The following is an 18,363-nucleotide window of genomic DNA, read 5'->3' as shown; positions in this document are numbered from 1 at the left end:
CGCATTGCTACGGATAATTGGTCTAAATATGTAAATAATTTGAAATACTCTCTTTGTTTCAACTATATTTACAATAGAAAAATAATTATCTGTACTACAATTGTGTTCACAATCTTCTGAAATAGAAGTTGGTAGGACCCTAGTACTGCCTTGTTAGTCGCAAACAATACCACCTTTTGATATGCTGTTCGTTTTGTGAGAGTGCAGCTTTAAAACATGACTTAAACAAATCCTGGTGTATATATCCTTTACAGCTTCATCTTCCTGTGTGCTGTGATAATCTTGAAGTCATCATGATGCAATTACGATGTATTCAATTAAAAAATGTACAACACAGCGAAATACAGATAAATATGATTATCAATAAAGACGTTGAGGTGCCGTATACATAAAGCATCACAAATTTCAACTAAGCCGCAACATATCTATTTTTCTTAGTTGTTACAAAAGTTAAGAAAAATTAACAATGTTTTTTTTTTAACCAAAAATATGAAGATAAGCAAAAGAAGGTCCAAATAATAAATGATATCGAATAAATTTGAATTAAAGATGAGGGTTTTTAAATATTTATTATTAAAAATTTCACTTTGTTGAACATTTTAGCTAAGAAGCCTTTGTGAGTACAGCCACAGGTCAACAGGCACTACCCTATTATTCCTCCATGCCCTGACGACTGATAATAACAAAAGTGTAGCTCGTGGTTATCGCCGTCTCCCGTATCGTCCGGGTGCATCCCGCTGGCAGAGTCCTTGTTGAAAACGTCGCTATCGTCCCAATGGACGTACAGTTCGCGTACGCTCATTCCGTACACCGTCTGACACTTCCCGCCGTAACGCACCAGGACGAATGGACGGTCCGTAGGTAGAGTTATAGCCGCACTTGAGTGTCCGTCGCTCCTGATTGCATAACGTGTAAATTAATTAATTAATTAGTTCATTTTAAAACTATGCTTATTACCATGATTATTATTTAAAGATACTTACTGTGCGTTTAGATTTTGACAATTTCATAAAACAAATCTGTCTAATAATTTCCTTGAATTTACATTATAAAAATTATTTTACCGCTATTAAACGAATATACCTATCGTTTATGTGTATGCGGGGCGGATCAAATAACAGACCCGATGACACATGCGAAAGCCGGCTTGTAGAGTCACCGACCACGCACCGCATTCTCGTTTACCAGAGTTACGTACCTTTCACCTGAGTGACGTACATCAGATTTTATAACGATCGAACCTCTGATGAATGAGAATGCGTGTCCGAGGATCGGATTTTTCGATCCGCCACACTTAACACCTGAGTGACACAGTTTCTTGCTTATTATATCTTAAGCATTAAATTTGAGAGCAACTAACTTTTTGAGTGCTATGTTAAAACAGTTCACCAAAAAAGCATGCGTTATCCTTCATTGGCGTACATGACTCGCAGCAATTTGAACTCACCGTTAAACAGTTCAAGACAAATGCCGCTCATTTAAAATAGTCGTATTTTATGTTTTTGTAAATATATTTTATTTTGACAGTTTGCTTCTAAAACGCAATACTTTAACGGATCATAGCTTATCCCTTTTAAACACAATTATGTGGTTATCAGGGTGGGGAACAGAGAAATTTCCTGGTCGGGGAAAATACGGAAACACATCGATATTATCCAAGAGAGAATATTGAGTATACTTGTTTGTTTCACTGCACGATCGAATTTTTTTCACCGAGTGAGCACCAAATGCTACATTTTACGATCAGTGAAATATTGACTTTTTGTGTCCACCAGCTATTCAGTTAACCAAGATCCTGCAAGCGTAACGTCATTTTGAAAGTGACGTCTTTGGAATCTTGTTTAAAACAGTGAAATATCAATTTTGGTATACTGGTAAATATATCTTAACACGAGAAGTTAATAAACTTAAATAAAAGTTAATAATAGTTAATAAACCTTACCTGCAACAGTAATATATCCTGGTGTTGCTGTCATACGAGCCATCTGGTAAGGTCCCACCCTTGCTGTTCGAGTTACGAATGTCCTCATCGTCCCAAAATATGGACCCATCCCGAAACCCTGGGTGCATAGAATACATATTTTGCTTAAATGAATTAATCTTATAGAACAAAGTGCAGCCGTTTTCAAACCACAAGTATAATTATTAAACAACAAATTTCTTGAATGTGTATTTACGTCAATGTGATCTTAAGTTGTGGAGTAAGACACGTAAAACAATGCATTGTGCACAAGAAGGTACCAAAGCCTTCTGTATTTGAATATATTTTGGTACCCTGTGGCATAAACATCACGCATAAATCTACAGAGATAAGCCGAGTATAAAGGCTAGTAGCGTAACAGTTAACCAATATCCTGTTATTAGGCTAGTAGCGTATCAGTAAACCAAGATCCAGTTAAAAGGCTAGTAGCGTAACAGTTAACCAAGATCCTGTTAAAAGGCTAGTAGCGTAACAGTTAACCAAGATCCTGTTATTAGGCTAGTAGCGTATCAGTTAACCAAAATCCTGTTATTAGGCTAGTAGCGTATCAGTTAACCAAGATCCTGTTAAAAGGCTAGTAGCGTAACAGTAAACCAAGATCCAGTTAAAAGGCTAGTAGCGTAACAGTTAACCAAGATCCTGTTAAAAGGCTAGTAGCGTAACAGTTAACCAATATCCTGTTATTAGGCTAGTAGCGTATCAGTTAACCAAGATCCAGTTAAAAGCCTAGTAACGTAACAGTCAACCAAGATCCTGTTTAAAGCCTAGTAACGTAACAGTCAACCAAGATCCTGTTTAAAGCCTAGTAGCGTAACAGTTAACCAAGATCCTGTTTAAAGCTTAGTAGCGTAACAGTCAACCAAGATCCTGTTTAAAGCCTAGTAGCGTAACAGTTAACCAAGATCCTGTTTAAAGCCTAGTAGCGTAACAGTTAACCAAGATCCTGTTTAAAGCCTAGTAGCGTTACAGTTAACCAAGATCCTGTTTTAAGGCTAGTAGCGTAACAGTTAACCAAGACCCTGTTTAAAGCCTAGTAGCGTAACAGTCAACCAAGATCCTGTTTAAAGCCTAGTAGCGTAACAGTCAACCAAGATCCTGTTTAAAGCCTAGTAGCGTAACAGTCAATCAAGATCCTGTTTAAAGCCTAGTAGCGTAACAGTTAACCAAGATCCTGTTTAAAGACTAGTAGCGTAACAGTTAACCAAGATCCTGTTTTAAGGCTAGTAGCGTATCAGTTAACCAAGATCCTGTTTAAAGCCTAGTAGCGTATCAGTTAACCAAGATCCTGTTTTAAGGCTAGTAGCGTATCAGGTAACCAAGATCCTGTTTAAAGGTTAGTAGCGTATCAGTTAACCAAGATCCTGTTTAAATGATAGTAGCGTAACAGTTAACCAAGACCCTGTTTAAAGGCTAGTAGCGTAACAGTTAACCAAGACCCTGTTTAAAGGCTAGTAGCGTAACAGTTAACCAAGATCCTGTTTAAAGACTAGTAGCGTAACAGTTAACCAAGATCCTGTTTAAAGACTAGTAGCGTAACAATTAACCAAGATCCTGTTTAAAGACTAGTAGCGTAACAGTTAACCAAGATCCTGTTTAAAGGCTAGTAGCGTAACAGTTAACCAAGATCCTGTTTAAAGACTAGTAGCGTAACAGTTAACCAAGATCCTGTTTAAAGGCTAGTAGCGTAACAGTTAACCAAGATCCTGTTTAAAGACTAGTAGCGTAACAGTTAACCAAGATCCTGTTTAAAGACTAGTAGCGTAACAGTTAACCAAGATCCTGTTTAAAGGCTAGTAGCGTAACAGTTAACCAAGATCCTGTTTAAAGACTAGTAGCAAAACAGTTAACCAAGATCCTGTTTAAAGACTAGTAGCGTAACAGTTAACCAAGATCCTGTTTAAAGACTAGTAGCGTAACAGTTAACCAAGATCCTGTTTAAAGACTAGTAGCGTAACAGTTAACCAAGATCCTGTTAAAAGGCTAGTAGCGTAACAGTTAACCAATATCCTGTTATTAGGCTAGTAGCGTATCAGTTAACCAAGATCCAGTTAAAAGCCTAGTAACGTAACAGTCAACCAAGATCCTGTTTAAAGCCTAGTAACGTAACAGATAACCAAGATCCTGTTTAAAGCTTAGTAGCGTAACAGTCAACCAAGATCCTGTTTAAAGCCTAGTAGCGTAACAGTTAACCAAGATCCTGTTTAAAGCCTAGTAGCGTAACAGTTAACCAAGATCCTGTTTAAAGTTTAGTAGCGTTACAGTTAACCAAGATCCTGTTTTAAGGCTAGTAGCGTAACAGTTAACCAAGACCCTGTTTAAAGCCTAGTAGCGTAACAGTCAACCAAGATCCTGTTTAAAGCCTAGTAGCGTAACAGTCAATCAAGATCCTGTTCAAAGCCTAGTAGCGTAACAGTTAACCAAGATCCTGTTTAAAGGCAAGTAGCGTAACAGTTAACCAAGATCCTGTTTAAAGACTAGTAGCGTAACAGTTAACCAAGATCCTGTTTAAAGCCTAGTAGCGTAACAGTTAACCAAGGTCCTGTTTAAAGGCTAGTAGCGTAACAATTAACCAAGATCCAGTTAAAAGCCTAGTAACGTAACAGTCAACCAAGATCCTGTTTAAAGCCTAGTAACGTAACAGATAACCAAGATCCTGTTTAAAGCTTAGTAGCGTAACAGTCAACCAAGATCCTGTTTAAAGCCTAGTAGCGTAACAGTTAACCAAGACCCTGTTTAAAGCCTAGTAGCGTAACAGTTAACCAAGATCCTGTTTAAAGCCTAGTAGCGTTACAGTTAACCAAGATCCTGTTTTAAGGCTAGTAGCGTAACAGTTAACCAAGATCCTGTTTAAAGCCTAGTAGCGTAACAGTTAACCAAGATCCTGTTTAAAGCCTAGTAGCGTAACAGTCAATCAAGATCCTGTTTAAAGCCTAGTAGCGTAACAGTTAACCAAGATCCTGTTTAAAGGCAAGTAGCGTATCAGTAAACCAACGGTCCAGTTTTAATGCTAAAAGCGTAAAATTCATTGTAGATCCTGTTGAAGGGAAAGTAACGTAGCAGTTAACCAAGATCCAGTTTACAAGATAATTGAGTAACAGGTACCCAATATCCTGTTTAAAGGCAAGTAGCGTAACAGTTAACCAAGATCCTGTTCAAAGGCTAGTAGCGTAACAGTCAACCAAGATCCTGTTTAAAGGCAAGTAGCGTAACAGTTAACCAAGATCCTGTTTAAAGGCTAGTAGCGTAACAGTCAACCAAGATCCTGTTTAAAGGTAAGTAGCGTATCAGTTAAAAAAGACACAGTTTTAAAGCAAGTTGCGTAACGGTAAACAAATATCCAGTTTAAAGACTAGTTGCGTAACAGTTAACCAAGATCGTCTTAAAAGACTTGTAATGTATCAGTTAACCAAGATCCTCATTAAAATAAGTATCGTAACAGTCAACCAAGATCCTGTTTAAAGATTATCAGTCATCCAAGGTCCTGTTTGAAGCCAAGTAGCGTATCAGTTAACCAAGTTCTTGTTAAAAGATTAGTAGCGTAACAGTTAACCAAGATCCTGTTGAAAGGCTGGAAGCATATCAGTTTAACCAAGATCCTGTTTAGATGATAGTAGCGTAACAGTTAACCAAGATCCTGTTTAAATGATAGTAGCGTAACAGTTAACCAAGATCCTGTTTAAAGGCTAGAAGCATATCAGTTAACCAAGATCCTGTTTAAATGATAGTAGCGTAACAGTTAACCAAGATTCTGTTTAAATGCAAGAAGCGTAACAGTTAACCAAGATCCTGTTTAAATGATAGTAGCGTAACAGTTAACCAAGGTTTTGTTTAAAGGCTAGAAGCATATCAGTTAACCAAGATCCTGTTTAAATGATAGTAGCGTAACAGTTAACCAAGATCCTGTTTAAATGATAGTAGCGTAACAGTTAACCAAGGTTCTGTTTAAAGGCTAGAAGCATATCAGTTAACCAAGATCCTGTTTAAATGATGGTAGCGTAACAGTTAACCAAGGTCCTGTTTAAAGGCTAGAAGCATATCAGTTAACCAAGATCCTGTTTAAATTATGGTAACGTAACAGTTAACCAAGATCCTGTTTAAAGGCAAGTAGCGTAACAGTTAAACCAAGATCCTGTTCAAAGGCTAGCGGTGTTACAGTTAACCAGGATCCCGTGAAAAGGCTAGAAACGTGACAGTTAACCAAGATCCTTTTTAAAGATGAGTAGAGCTACAGTTAACCAAGATCATGTTTCATGGCTTGTAGCGTAACAGTTAACTAAGATCCTGTTTAAAGATGAGTAGAGCTACAGTTAACCAAGATCATGTTTCATGGCTTGTAGCGTAACAATTAACCAAGATCCTGTTTAATGATGAGTAGAGTTACAGTTAATCAAGATCATTTTTCATGGCTTGTTGCGTACCAGTTAATCAAGAGCATGGTTCAAGGTAGTTATCGAAGCAGTTAGCCAAAATCCTGCTTAAAGGCTAGTAGCATATCTGTTAACCGATGTCCTGTTTCAATGCACGATTCGCTGTTGCTTAAACATGCTTGAATAAAAAAAAACAAGTTAACATAACTGAAGCTGAACTCCACAGTGCAAATTTGTGACATGTTTATTGGCAGTTGGCGTACCATTTGGGCAGTTTCTGTATTTGAGCAGGCAGTATGACCCCCTTGGCCATAATCCATCGTATGTCGTTGTTGTTGAAATGGTCTTTATGCAAAAGTCTGTTCTTATGTCGTCGCTGTGGAAACTACCTGAAAGGCAAACTCACTGTGATTGTTTGATTTACAAGGACAGCCTATATATAACAATTTTATTGTTTTAAGATATAAACACAATTTAATCCATAATGAAATGAGCGAGAAAATTCAACCCTAATTCTATATTTTCATTAGACTGTATCAATTATAAACGTGTTTTGAATACGAAAAACGTTTTATTTCTCTTTTTTATAACGACGTGGACCTCTTGAGTCTCCGATTTTGAAGCAGTAACACATTTTTGATACATAGAACATAGAGATTTTGTGACATTTCCTATAGTAGTACTGCATGCTAAACTTCAAGCTTTTTTAAACGCAAACCTAATTTGTATCCAAGAATTAAGCAAAATTACTTAGTCTCTACCTGCAAGAAACTGTGATATATCGCTACTATATCCATTGTTCGACCTAATATCTTCCGTATCGTAGTGCCTCCAACCGGACTGCCAGGACACTTTAGCCCCCGGACATCCTGCGGATGTCTTCATAAGACCGTAGTTACCCAGAGGCCACGTGACCGGTATTTGCAAGGCATGGTCTAAAACAAAAATAGTTGGTGCATAATTATGATTTGAATATTCATGAGTTATTTGCTTATTTGTACACTTGGAATGGTATCATTTAATTAGAATTCCTGTTTGTTTGTTTGGTCGTGCCAAGACCAGTTTTTGTTGTTTTTGTTTTCTTTCATGTTTTTAAAAAGTTAATTCAATACAAACAATCGGATGCGCCCGTAAGCAAAATTATCTACCAACCGACAATTGACGGCAGCGGGGTTTGCCCTGTCGACTCCTTGACCTTAGGGTACTGCTCTAGCGCCCGCCGTACATTGTCGGCTATCGCGGTCAACATAGAACCGTAGATCGTGTCTGTGCAAATTCCTTCCGCTGTCAGCTCATCCAAAATCTGATGTTTTTTTAAAAACACTGATTATCTTTATGATTTTTTATGTTCAGCAAACTTAAGAGGCAGTGATTTGCCGTGGCACTTTGTGAAATCTCGTATTTTAAAGTCTACTTTAACAGCAATTTAACCACGTGGTTACCACATCCGAATCTCATTTATTTTAAAGATGATACACCAACGTGACCCGTCTATACCCACAACACGTATGGATGACGTAAACATTGTCAACATAATCATTACAGAATCTAACCTACCGGACCAAAGTACGCCTTGCTGATGACGTCAGTAATTGAAATGACGTCAATCCGCGTGACTACAGGGGATGCCAACGTGCCGTCAGTCCTACTTGATGTGTGGTGTTGGCGTGCTATGCTGCTGCTCAAGTAGCGATTTTCATCGACTGTGAGCGAGGATGTGTATCCCATAAAGGGGCCGGAATGGGTCAACAAGGATGGATCCTGAAACATGTAATTTATTAGTAGAAGAAATAACGCCTTTCTTGAGAGGTTTCCCACCAAAACAGTCAGCCTAAAAAAGGTACCAATGAAACATAGGTGAACAAACTCAATGATTATGTAGTATGCAGTGCCATCGTGACATACAATATGCACATTTATTTATTATGATATAGTATATTTCATGAAAAGACAGGGCGTGTCTCAGCTCTGCCTACGTTCTTCGGCCTTATTGGCGGACTGTTTTGGCGGACAACCTAAAGAAAGGCGAATATATCGCTCACTAGTCTAGTACTGCTATAGTTACTTTTGTTGCTAGTAAATGTTAAAGAAAAAACATGTAGACAAAAGTGTAAACAGAGAATATTTGATTAAATTAAATATCTACGAAATTTTATTTATATTTTAAAAGTTTAGACAGTCATTTCATACCAATGACCGGACTTCTAATCTTATCTACTAAGTATCTAATACTTTCAGATTGTTGAATGTATATGCCACGAGCTATACGCACGACGTCAGCCAACATTTTTTCTCATTGATCGGAAATGTCCGATATCATTTGATATGAGGTGTATTGATATACCTCATTTAGGATTATCGCGTAAAATCGCAGTCCGAGAAAAAATGATGTTGACCGATGCGTTAGCCGAGCTCACAATGACTGTCATCGAGTTCTGCGATTTTATTCTAGTATCCGAGATTGAAATGCAGTATTACTACGAACATTTGATTTTAAAAATTCGTCCATATCTTTCATACGCTTTCAACAAGATATAAGTGTATCGTGTTTGAGAGAGCTTTCTTAGTTGTCTTCTATTATCTCCAATATTGGAACGAATACATGGGGCGGAGCTTAACCGTTCAACAACTGCCGTTCGCCGTAGGCCTAAAAAATTTAGTTTCAGGTATCGTCATATCTACTTTTTTGACATGACATGTAAAAAAGAATGAATGCGCCGGGGTAATCAAATGGGACGAGTGGTGTTATGCGGTTTGAAATAGTAGGAATTAAAAGACCACTTTATTTACAAAGGTTCATAACACTGTAATGTTAACGTGAAAGCAAGCCAAAGATTATTCGATAAATCTTGGTGAGGAACCGAGGGGAATATAATATATTATAATTGTAGAGAGTTACGCAAAAATGGAAAAATGTTGACTTAAAGACTCTGCCTTATTTTACTTATTACAAATAGTCAAAACGTCCATAGCCAACATCAGGTTTCCTTTAAATACTTTACTTTAGCAATAAACTTGCGACATGAAGGCAACGTTCATATATCCCAGTACATATTCTGTTATGAGCAACTAGCTAATTGTATAACATATATTAACATTACCTTTTATATTTACATGCACTTATCGGTTAAAGTTTGGGCCACTCAAAATATTTTTTTTGGGATTCGATTTTTATTGCCTGCAAACAGAGTTGTAAAAAAAGTAAAATCACGCTTGTCGCGCCTACAGCCTTTCAACGTTCCGGTGCTTTTATTTTAACTGGTACACCGCAGTATCGTCATTGGTTGAAATTATACAATATCTCGGGTTATGGGTGGCGTTATAATTCAACATTTGCTCTTCATTTGAACTTCGAATGTATAAGAATAAGAAAGACCACAAACCGTCTCGAGTATTGTCATCGTCAGACCGGAAAGACTCTGGCTATACCGTTCCAGCGACTTCGTCCCGAGGTCGGCAGTCATGATAACACTCTGAAATATTATTAAGGGCAGTTCATTCACTAAACAATGCTATATGGTTATTGGAGAAAAAATACGGCATGATAATTTGAACATATTTGATCTTAGAGTCAAACGCCAATCCCATGCAGTAATACACTGTTTGCGAAAACCTGTTTTCAGGTGCCGTATTCTATAAGCATATTAGTGAATATTTTCAACTTAGTGAGAATTTCGTAATTTTTAAGAACGATTATTTTAAAAACCCGCTTTTTATCAGATTTATTCATATGAATATATATTGTTTAGACCATTTTCTTGCTTGTATTCATATTGTTGGCGTACAAACATATTGTACGTTTTCTTAAAATTCAAATTAGAAAGGCTATTTTTCACTAAGTTGAAAGTTCTTACTAAGATGCTTATTGAATGAGGCACCTGGTCCTTGTCACATCCTGGTTAAGATTGAGAGCCAGTGCAACCAGGCACAAAGGTATATTTTTATTTATTTCTGTTTGTTTCTTTAAGACCAAATACTATTGGTTTCATGTAACTGTATTTTATTTTCATATTTTCATATTACTAAATTTGAGCTACCCCTAATACTCACAGTGCCCCAGTTATCTAGAAATTGCATATACTCTGTGGCATTCTTCGGGTCAAACACTGCTGGTAGTCGACACACATCCCCGGCAAAATTGCGGGAAACTGTATAGTTTCCTTCCGGTCTCAAAGCGTTACCCTGGTAACGAACGCTCCCTTGTTTGCATGTTGTGGTCCTATCAAAGTAAACTTGAGATCCGTCAGAAAGCAGTCTGGCTCTCGAGTTAAAGTCTACAATGCATTGAAATAAAGTAAGAGAAATATAGGGAAATTTAATTCAATGTTCAAACTGAGGTTGTCAATTTATCAAATCATTGGCGATATTGATTTATTATGTATGGTAATTTTGATAACATTTGAAAGAGTATTGTTCGAGTTAACCAGTTATTATGTTACTTATTAAGTGGAATTCGCAAATCATAACTTGATAACCTGTTACTGCTAGAAGCCAAAAGCGCATTTACAGCTAAGTGGTAACACAAATCTTATCTAGTTAACCAGTTAATGTTGTACAGCTAAAAAGGTAACAGGTAACAGTTCTGGGCACTTTCAAGCCAGTTTTTAGTCTTATGATATTTATCTTACCGAAAATGTTTCGCAGATATTAACTAGATAATTGTCGAGAAAATTAAGTGGTTAACACGAACAAATTCGCAAACGCTAATAGGTTATCTTACGGCAGAACGCTGTTAAGCACTTGAATTTCAAACGCTCATAAAATTTGTGGTCTTCAAAGACGATACTTGAGCAAATAACAACATTTGCTGAAGGGTTTCAGCTTTTGGGATTTTTGTTTTTACACTCCTTATGATTTGCCACACTTTATTTCGTAATTAAAAAAGTGCATTTACAAACCATGGGGGGGGGGGGGTACTTTAACAATTGTTCCGATTACGATTTGTATAACGCTGTCAGAGCACTTATATTTAAAATGGGAGGAGGGATAAATGTTTTTACCATTTTAATTCATATTGGGCCGATTGTTCAGAACAGTGTTAAAGATAACAACGTGTTTAACGACATCGTTGTTTACTTTTTAACATGACATATTTGATGACATTGTCACATATTTAAACATACAAAGTACAGCTGGAATAGTTGTATCAAATTTAGTTAGAAATACAGTAGATCTCCAAATATCCATTAAACCTCCAGAGCAGTAGTGATTTGAAAGTTAACAACGATGACGATAATAAAGTTGTTAACTTTCACAATGTTAAGGACAATCGGCACATTATCTTAGGTAGCACAAATTTTACCAACCTGAATTTCCCATCAATGCATTGGTTTGAACAGATGACGGATGACTTGCTGAAACAGAAGGTTAAACATGTACACACGTTCTGTTTCCTCACCTACGAGTGTTTTGTGAGAGTGGGTGCCGCTATGGGGTGGGATTGGGGTGGGGTTGAAGACAGCAGGTGGTTTCCGACAGGCGGGATTTTCACACACGGTGGGACCGACATCCGGGAAATAGACTTCGTCAGATTTTTTTTCACAGCACGTTTGATGCTTGAAGTATCCTCGGCCCAAGAGATTTTGACAAATTTCTCCATGAGTGAGATTTATACAATAACGGTTGCAGCTTGTCACAGTCCAATGCTACGCCCGCCGCAGCACCCTCCCATCCCACACACACTTTGGGCCATACATTGGCGTGTACATTGTTGTTTAAGTGTTAAAAAGGGTTTATATTTTATTTTGACCACAGAGCTTGTACCTGTATTTTACTACATGTTTCCAATATGTTTTGACAGTGCTCTAGTCTCTGTCAGAAGGCCCTAATGTGAAAAGGTTTGTTGAAGCATTTTAAGAAACTAAAATCTCAATTGAACTCTGGTGTTTGTTTATTGATATATATGGGATTGAAAATGAGTCAATTCACAATTGCTAGAAAAGAGACAATTTTAACAAACAATCATACCAGAGTCTATTACATTGTACAATGTATTACAGTGTGTGTATACCACGTGATAAACAGCGTCATAAATGTTACGTCGGAAGGCTATATTTTGCTTCGAATGAAGACTTTAAACAAAGATAAAACAAAAACAATAAAACTTTCCTATTTCTTCACCATTTTGAATGAAACATAGCACAGTCTACGCTGCTGACGGAGCCCCGCCTTCGATCTTTTACCAGAGTTTGATTGAGAGTGTAGTTTCTAAAAACACTTCGACAAACCTTTTCACAGTACGGCCGTCTGACGGAGCACTGTCAAAACATAATTTTGGGAACAGGTTTGTGTTTGATGAAACTTATCACCTTATCAAACTCCGGCAATAAAACGGAGGCGTGGCTCTTTAAGCGGCATATAATGCCCTTTGTTTTATTTAAAATGGTGATATAAAAGAAAAGTTATCTTTGATTTAAGTCTTCAGTTAAAGCAAAATATTGCTTTCTGATGTAGCATATATGACGTAATTGATCACCTGGTATAGTGTGTGTATTATAACCAGCCACCTCATACGTTAGAGTCAAAACTTTATATAATATTCAGCTTTATTCCTCTATCATTTATTCTGTAAAATAGATCAATACGGACGTTGTTAATATCAAAACAATTTACCTGAAATGTTTACACGTGTCAACCTCTCAGCTTGAAGGGATTTACCCCCATGCACGAGAAACGTGGCCTCACTTCTGTTGCAGGAGGGACTGGTGGAGTAACTCGCCTCTCTGACACTATTTTGGCTGCCTGTTAGCTAAAATAATACAATAGACTGGTGATAACCCGAGAACGAAAATACTCGAGTTACCCAGTGTATCGAGTAATCCATAGTTTTGACTTCAGTCCTGTATACAATTCCTTGTTTTCCCTGGTTTGGTACCAAAACACTTTGGAGCATAGCAATATAAATTTTACAAAAAAAACTATTAAAAAAGGTATGAATAATATCCGACATAAACGGTGTTTGGTATGCTGACGTTCGATGCTTATCGTGCGTCAATCAATCAGCTACTAACCTGGAGAATTCTTCTGTCCAGCAGCATCCCAGTATCAGGGGTGAGTTCAGGATTCCCCGTCAGGAGATTGTAACCTATCCCCACATACTGTAGCGGTGTACCCGTCACGTTCGCTGTACAAATATAAAACCAGGAATCTATCGTCAGAATTTATCAGAATTATATATCCGTTTGTAAATTTAGACGCTAATTTAATTCGACAGTGTGTTTGAAATCGTCTTAAATCAGAGTGAGAGTGGTCACATGGTTAAGGTATCCGCCATTAACACTGAAGAGGTCGTAGGTCCGCGCTCCACCAGGGGCAATTTCTCTGGGCGTCTCAGAAAGACCATTGGTACGGGTTTCTACCCAGGACACAAGATTGATTCATATCAACATACTTGTCTTCACACACGATTTATAATTGATTAATACAAACTAAGAGCACTTCGCGTGATAAATTCATGAAAATTACCTGTCATAAGCCAGTACCGGTATGGTGTAGATGGTGCTTCAGTGGATGGAGTCGTGGGTATGGGCGTAGTTGATGTTGTTGTTGTAGTTTTTTTCGTCGTCGTCGTAGGTTTAGGCGTCGTTGTCGTGGGTATGGGTGTTGTTGTTGTTGATGTTGTTGTAGGTGTAGGAGTCGTCGATGTCGTGGGTGTAGGAGTCGTCGATGTCGTGGGTGTAGGTGTCGTCGATGTCGTGGATGTAGGAGTCGTGGATGTCGATGTCGTGGATGTGGGAGTCGTCGATGTCGTGGGTGTAGGAGTCGTCGATGCCATGGGTGTAGGAGTCGTCGATGTCGTGGATATAGGCGTCGTCGTCGTAGGGATAGGTGTAACTGATGAAGATGGAGATGTCGTCGATGTGTGGCCATTTGTGGCATGGCTGTGTGCTTTTGTGGTTGTCCTTACTGAAATAATCAAACATAGGTAAACAGGATGTATTTTAATATTTTCCATGCAAAAAATATCGCTCTTATATTTAGTTCTAATACCAAAAAAATTATATGTTTAAAATAAGTGGAATTACCTAAATCGCCGTCAGGGTAATCCCCGGGGCATGTCTGTGTATTGACATTGTTGTCGCTTGCCAAATACCCGTACTGGAATCCATATTAAAGTGCTTAGATAATGTAATCATTATTCATTAGTACTCGTTTCTATCCTTTAGATGATTACATAATGCAATGGTCAAAGGTTAATATAATTTAGTATGGATTTACTAAAAAAACAATGGTTTGGTGGCTTACAGACGGATATCCACTCTATTTAAATATTCCTTTGACCAGCATAGTGTTTGACATTATATGTTGTCTTCTGACACAGACCTTGATAAAATCTACCTATTCAATTGATTGGAATCAAGAACGACTGACCACCAAAAAAAATTTGGCAGAGTTGAAAAATACTACCATCCGATTCGACAAAATATAATACTAGTATTTTTACCAATGGAAATAACTGCATAAGAATTGTTGACGGAGTAGTGTGCCTTATTTCGAAGTTATTTGAAATCGTTTCGTGTGCAGAAAAAAAAGAAAATAAAAATAAATAGATATTGTTTTAGGTAATTTACGTCCGACATGGTGATGGTACCAGTAAGGGTTAAATACAAGTATAGATGAGAATATCGGAGTCATACCTTGTGTTCAAACTGGATAACTGTGAACCCGCTGTGAGACCCGTGTACCTGTCCCACGGGTTTACAGTCGAACTCGTACATATAACCGATCGGCGCTCCGTCCGCTGACGCCTGACCATATACTGGGGTTTCAACATTGTAGTTACATACACATGGATAGTCCGCTCTCACTTTTAAAATACTTGCGCTTAAAATTATCAAAGCTAAGACAAAAAAGATCCTCATATTTGAGCCATGGGTTTCTAAATGTACACGCATGGTGCAAATGTCAAACTATGGCGTGATCTTATAGACAAAGGCTATATATAATTAGATATGTGAATGATAAGAATTTGTTGTTATTTTGAAATAGAGCAACGGAATTGAAGTGCTAATTAGGAAGTTGATAATTGATAAGACTTGTGGTTTTCATATACAATTCGTGCACTTATTATCATTGAGATACGAGAAAATTTAGATGTTGACCGATCAAATTTGGAACTATGAGATATAGTTATGCCGTCAATTAAGTAGTTTGAACTGAGCCAAGCCAGTGATGCGAAATCATATGTCTGATTTAAAGAGAATGCCGGAGCTAATATGTAGCACTTATGATCAATATAAATATGTATGGCTGTAATATTAGTTTTGGTAGTATAACTTAAAACAACGAAAATCCTATTTAATCAAGATTAACAGGGTCGGTATTCATATATTTTACTGGCTTGAGTCATTTCCTTATTTAAGTCTTCTTCCTTTTATTTTCATAGTCAAATAACGTCAATAAAATTATAGTATTCCAGAAATTATCATCAGTGACCAGTGACCTGGGAACAATAATACCTTCCCAGCTGATACTGACTTAGTTAATGGGGGGGGGGGGGGGCGGGGGGGGGGGGGGCTTGAATTCAGAAAAATATTGCGCGAAATACGTTTGCCTTATCCCGCTGAGTACCTAAATCGGAACAGTACCTAAATATGGAACACCCATTATAAAACTGTTTTTCCAATCGTGATCAGTTTAATTATGATTTTAATCAATAAAGACGCTTGCCTTAGATAAAACTTCCAAAGAACATGATTCTGCGGTAAGAATTTCAAACACTGCTATCATTTAAAGTTTTTCATGTTAAATGTCAATACACTCGGAGGGCGGGGGGGGGGGGGGAGATTTCATGCTTGCCACAATCACAGAATACTGGTGCAGCCTGTATTTTACTGAAATCATCAAATTTTACTGACAAAAAATGACAAAATAAAACAAGCTGGAAATATCATAAATTATTAATTAAATTAAACAAAATATGGAGCAATAATTTTAAAATAATACATAAAATAAAGAACGAATTAAGACTGTTCCATATTTAGGTACTGCGAGGACAAAAATGGCAGTCCTTGACTGTGCGGTTAATTAAGTAAGTTTCATGCAGATTGGTAGTACCTTGAATAATGCCATTCATATCAACCAATTGGTCTTGTATCCTAGTATGCTGATGGAAAATTTTGTAGTTGTGGTGCAAGTCTAACTAGAAATTTTTCAAAAATAGTGCCGGAAGTGTTCCGATTTAGGTACCCACGAGTGGGCAAAATACCAACCTAGGGATTCGGTGCGGGGTGATACAGGAATCCAGTGGATTTCACGTGAAATCCACTCAAAACGTGAAATCCACTCAGAACTCAGTTATTTTAATTACTAATTTAATTTTTTTATAAACATATTAGAAAGTGCCTCATGAAGGGTTTATATTTCAAATTTTATTGAAATTGGTCAATAAATAAAGAAGTTAGAGCAATTTTTCATTTTTTTCCAAAAATAGATCGGAAATCGAGGTGAAATCCAGATTCCGATAAGTGAACTCCACTCATAACTCATTAATTTTAATAAATAATTTTCTGTTTTTGTATATTTATTAGAAAGTGCCTCATAAAGGGTTTATATTTCAAATTTTATTGAAATATGTCAAAAAATGAAGAAGTTAGAGCAATTTTTCGAAAATAGATCGGAAATCGAGGTGAAATCCAGTTTTCGAGAAGTGAAATCCACTCTTAACTCAGTTTTATTAATTAGTATTTTTGAAAAATTGCTCTAACTTCTTTATTTTTTGACCAATTTCAATAAAATTTGAAATATAAACCCTTCTTGATGCACTTTCCAAAATGTATACAAAAAATAAAAAATACTAATTGATAAAACTGAGTTAAGAGTGGATTTCACTACCCGAAAACTGGATTTCACCTCGATTTCCGATCTATTTTTGGGAAAAAATGAAAAATTGCTCTAACTTCTTCATTTTTTGACCAATTTCAATAAAATTTGAAATATAAACCCTTTATGAGGCACTTTCTAATAAATATACAAAAACAGAAAATTATTTATTAAATTTTTAATATTTTCAAAATTCGAAAGTAAAAAAGGGCCATGATTGAGTGCGCCTCCACGTGGTATGGCCTGGATGTGTATGGATATTGTGTTTATCATGAAAAAAAATAAACAATTATGCATACACAACAAAACGCCCTCACAATATAACTTCAACTTTCTTATTTTTGGATCAATTTGAATAAAATTTGAAATATAAACCCATTATGTAGCCTTTTCAATTATTTGTTCAACAAAAAAGTAATTTGTTAACAATAAATGAGTTATGAGTGGATTTCACGTCTCAAAAAGTGGATTTCACTTGTCAAAATGTGGATTTCACTTCGATTTCCGATCTTTTTTTCAAAATAGGTCTACAACTTTCTTATTTTTGGATCAATTTGGATAAAATTTGAAATATAAACCCATTATGAAGCCCTTTAAATTATTTGTTTTACAGAAAAATTAATTTGTTAAAAATAAATGAGTTGTGAGTGGATTTCACGTCTGAAAAAGTGGATTTCACTTGTCAAAATGTGGATTTCACTTCGATATCCGAAAAATTGCTCTAACTTCTTCATTTCTTGATATATTTCAATAAAATTTGAAATATATACCCTACATGAGGCATTTTCCAAAATGTATACAAAAAATAAAAATTACTAATTAATAAAACTGAGTTAAGAGTGGATTTCACTTATCGGAATCTGGATTTCACCTCGATTTCCGATCTATTTTTGGAAAAAAATGAAAAATTGCTCTAACTTCTTCATTTTTTGACCAATTTCAATAAAATTTGAAATATAAACCCTTTATGAGGCACTTTCTAATAAATATACAAAAACAGAAAATTATTTATTAAAATTAATGAGTAATGAGTGGATTTCACTTATCGGAATCTGGATTTCACCTCGATTTCCGATCTATTTTTGGAAAAAAATGAAAAATTGCTCTAACTTCTTTATTTTTTGACCAATTTCAATAAAATTTGAAATATAAACCCTTCTTGATGCACTTTCCAAAATGTATACAAAAAATAAA

At 36.4% G+C, this 18,363-nt stretch overlaps 1 protein-coding gene across 1 annotated transcript; it reads right to left on the bottom strand.

Moving 5' to 3' along the window:
- Nucleotides 1-57: 57 nt before the first annotated feature.
- Nucleotides 58-15,252, bottom strand: LOC128232264 (mucin-5AC-like). Its single transcript, XM_052945731.1, has 14 exons — nucleotides 14,985-15,252; nucleotides 14,373-14,445; nucleotides 13,813-14,253; nucleotides 13,359-13,471; nucleotides 12,961-13,096; nucleotides 11,655-11,702; nucleotides 10,399-10,622; nucleotides 9,732-9,821; nucleotides 7,906-8,109; nucleotides 7,501-7,651; nucleotides 7,110-7,283; nucleotides 6,612-6,737; nucleotides 1,943-2,060; nucleotides 58-896 (listed from the first exon to the last, which is right to left on the bottom strand). The coding sequence occupies exons 1-14, from the start codon at nucleotides 15,240-15,242 to the stop codon at nucleotides 644-646; spliced, it is 2,409 nt and encodes an 802-aa protein (XP_052801691.1). The 5' UTR covers nucleotides 15,243-15,252; the 3' UTR covers nucleotides 58-643.
- Nucleotides 15,253-18,363: the final 3,111 nt, after the last annotated feature.

The sequence above is a fragment of the Mya arenaria genome, chromosome 4 (genome assembly GCF_026914265.1).
Source record: "Mya arenaria isolate MELC-2E11 chromosome 4, ASM2691426v1".
Lineage (NCBI taxonomy): Eukaryota > Metazoa > Mollusca > Bivalvia > Myida > Myidae > Mya > Mya arenaria.
Note: the sequence above shows the minus strand (reverse complement) of the source record. Positions and strands in the feature narration are given on the sequence as shown.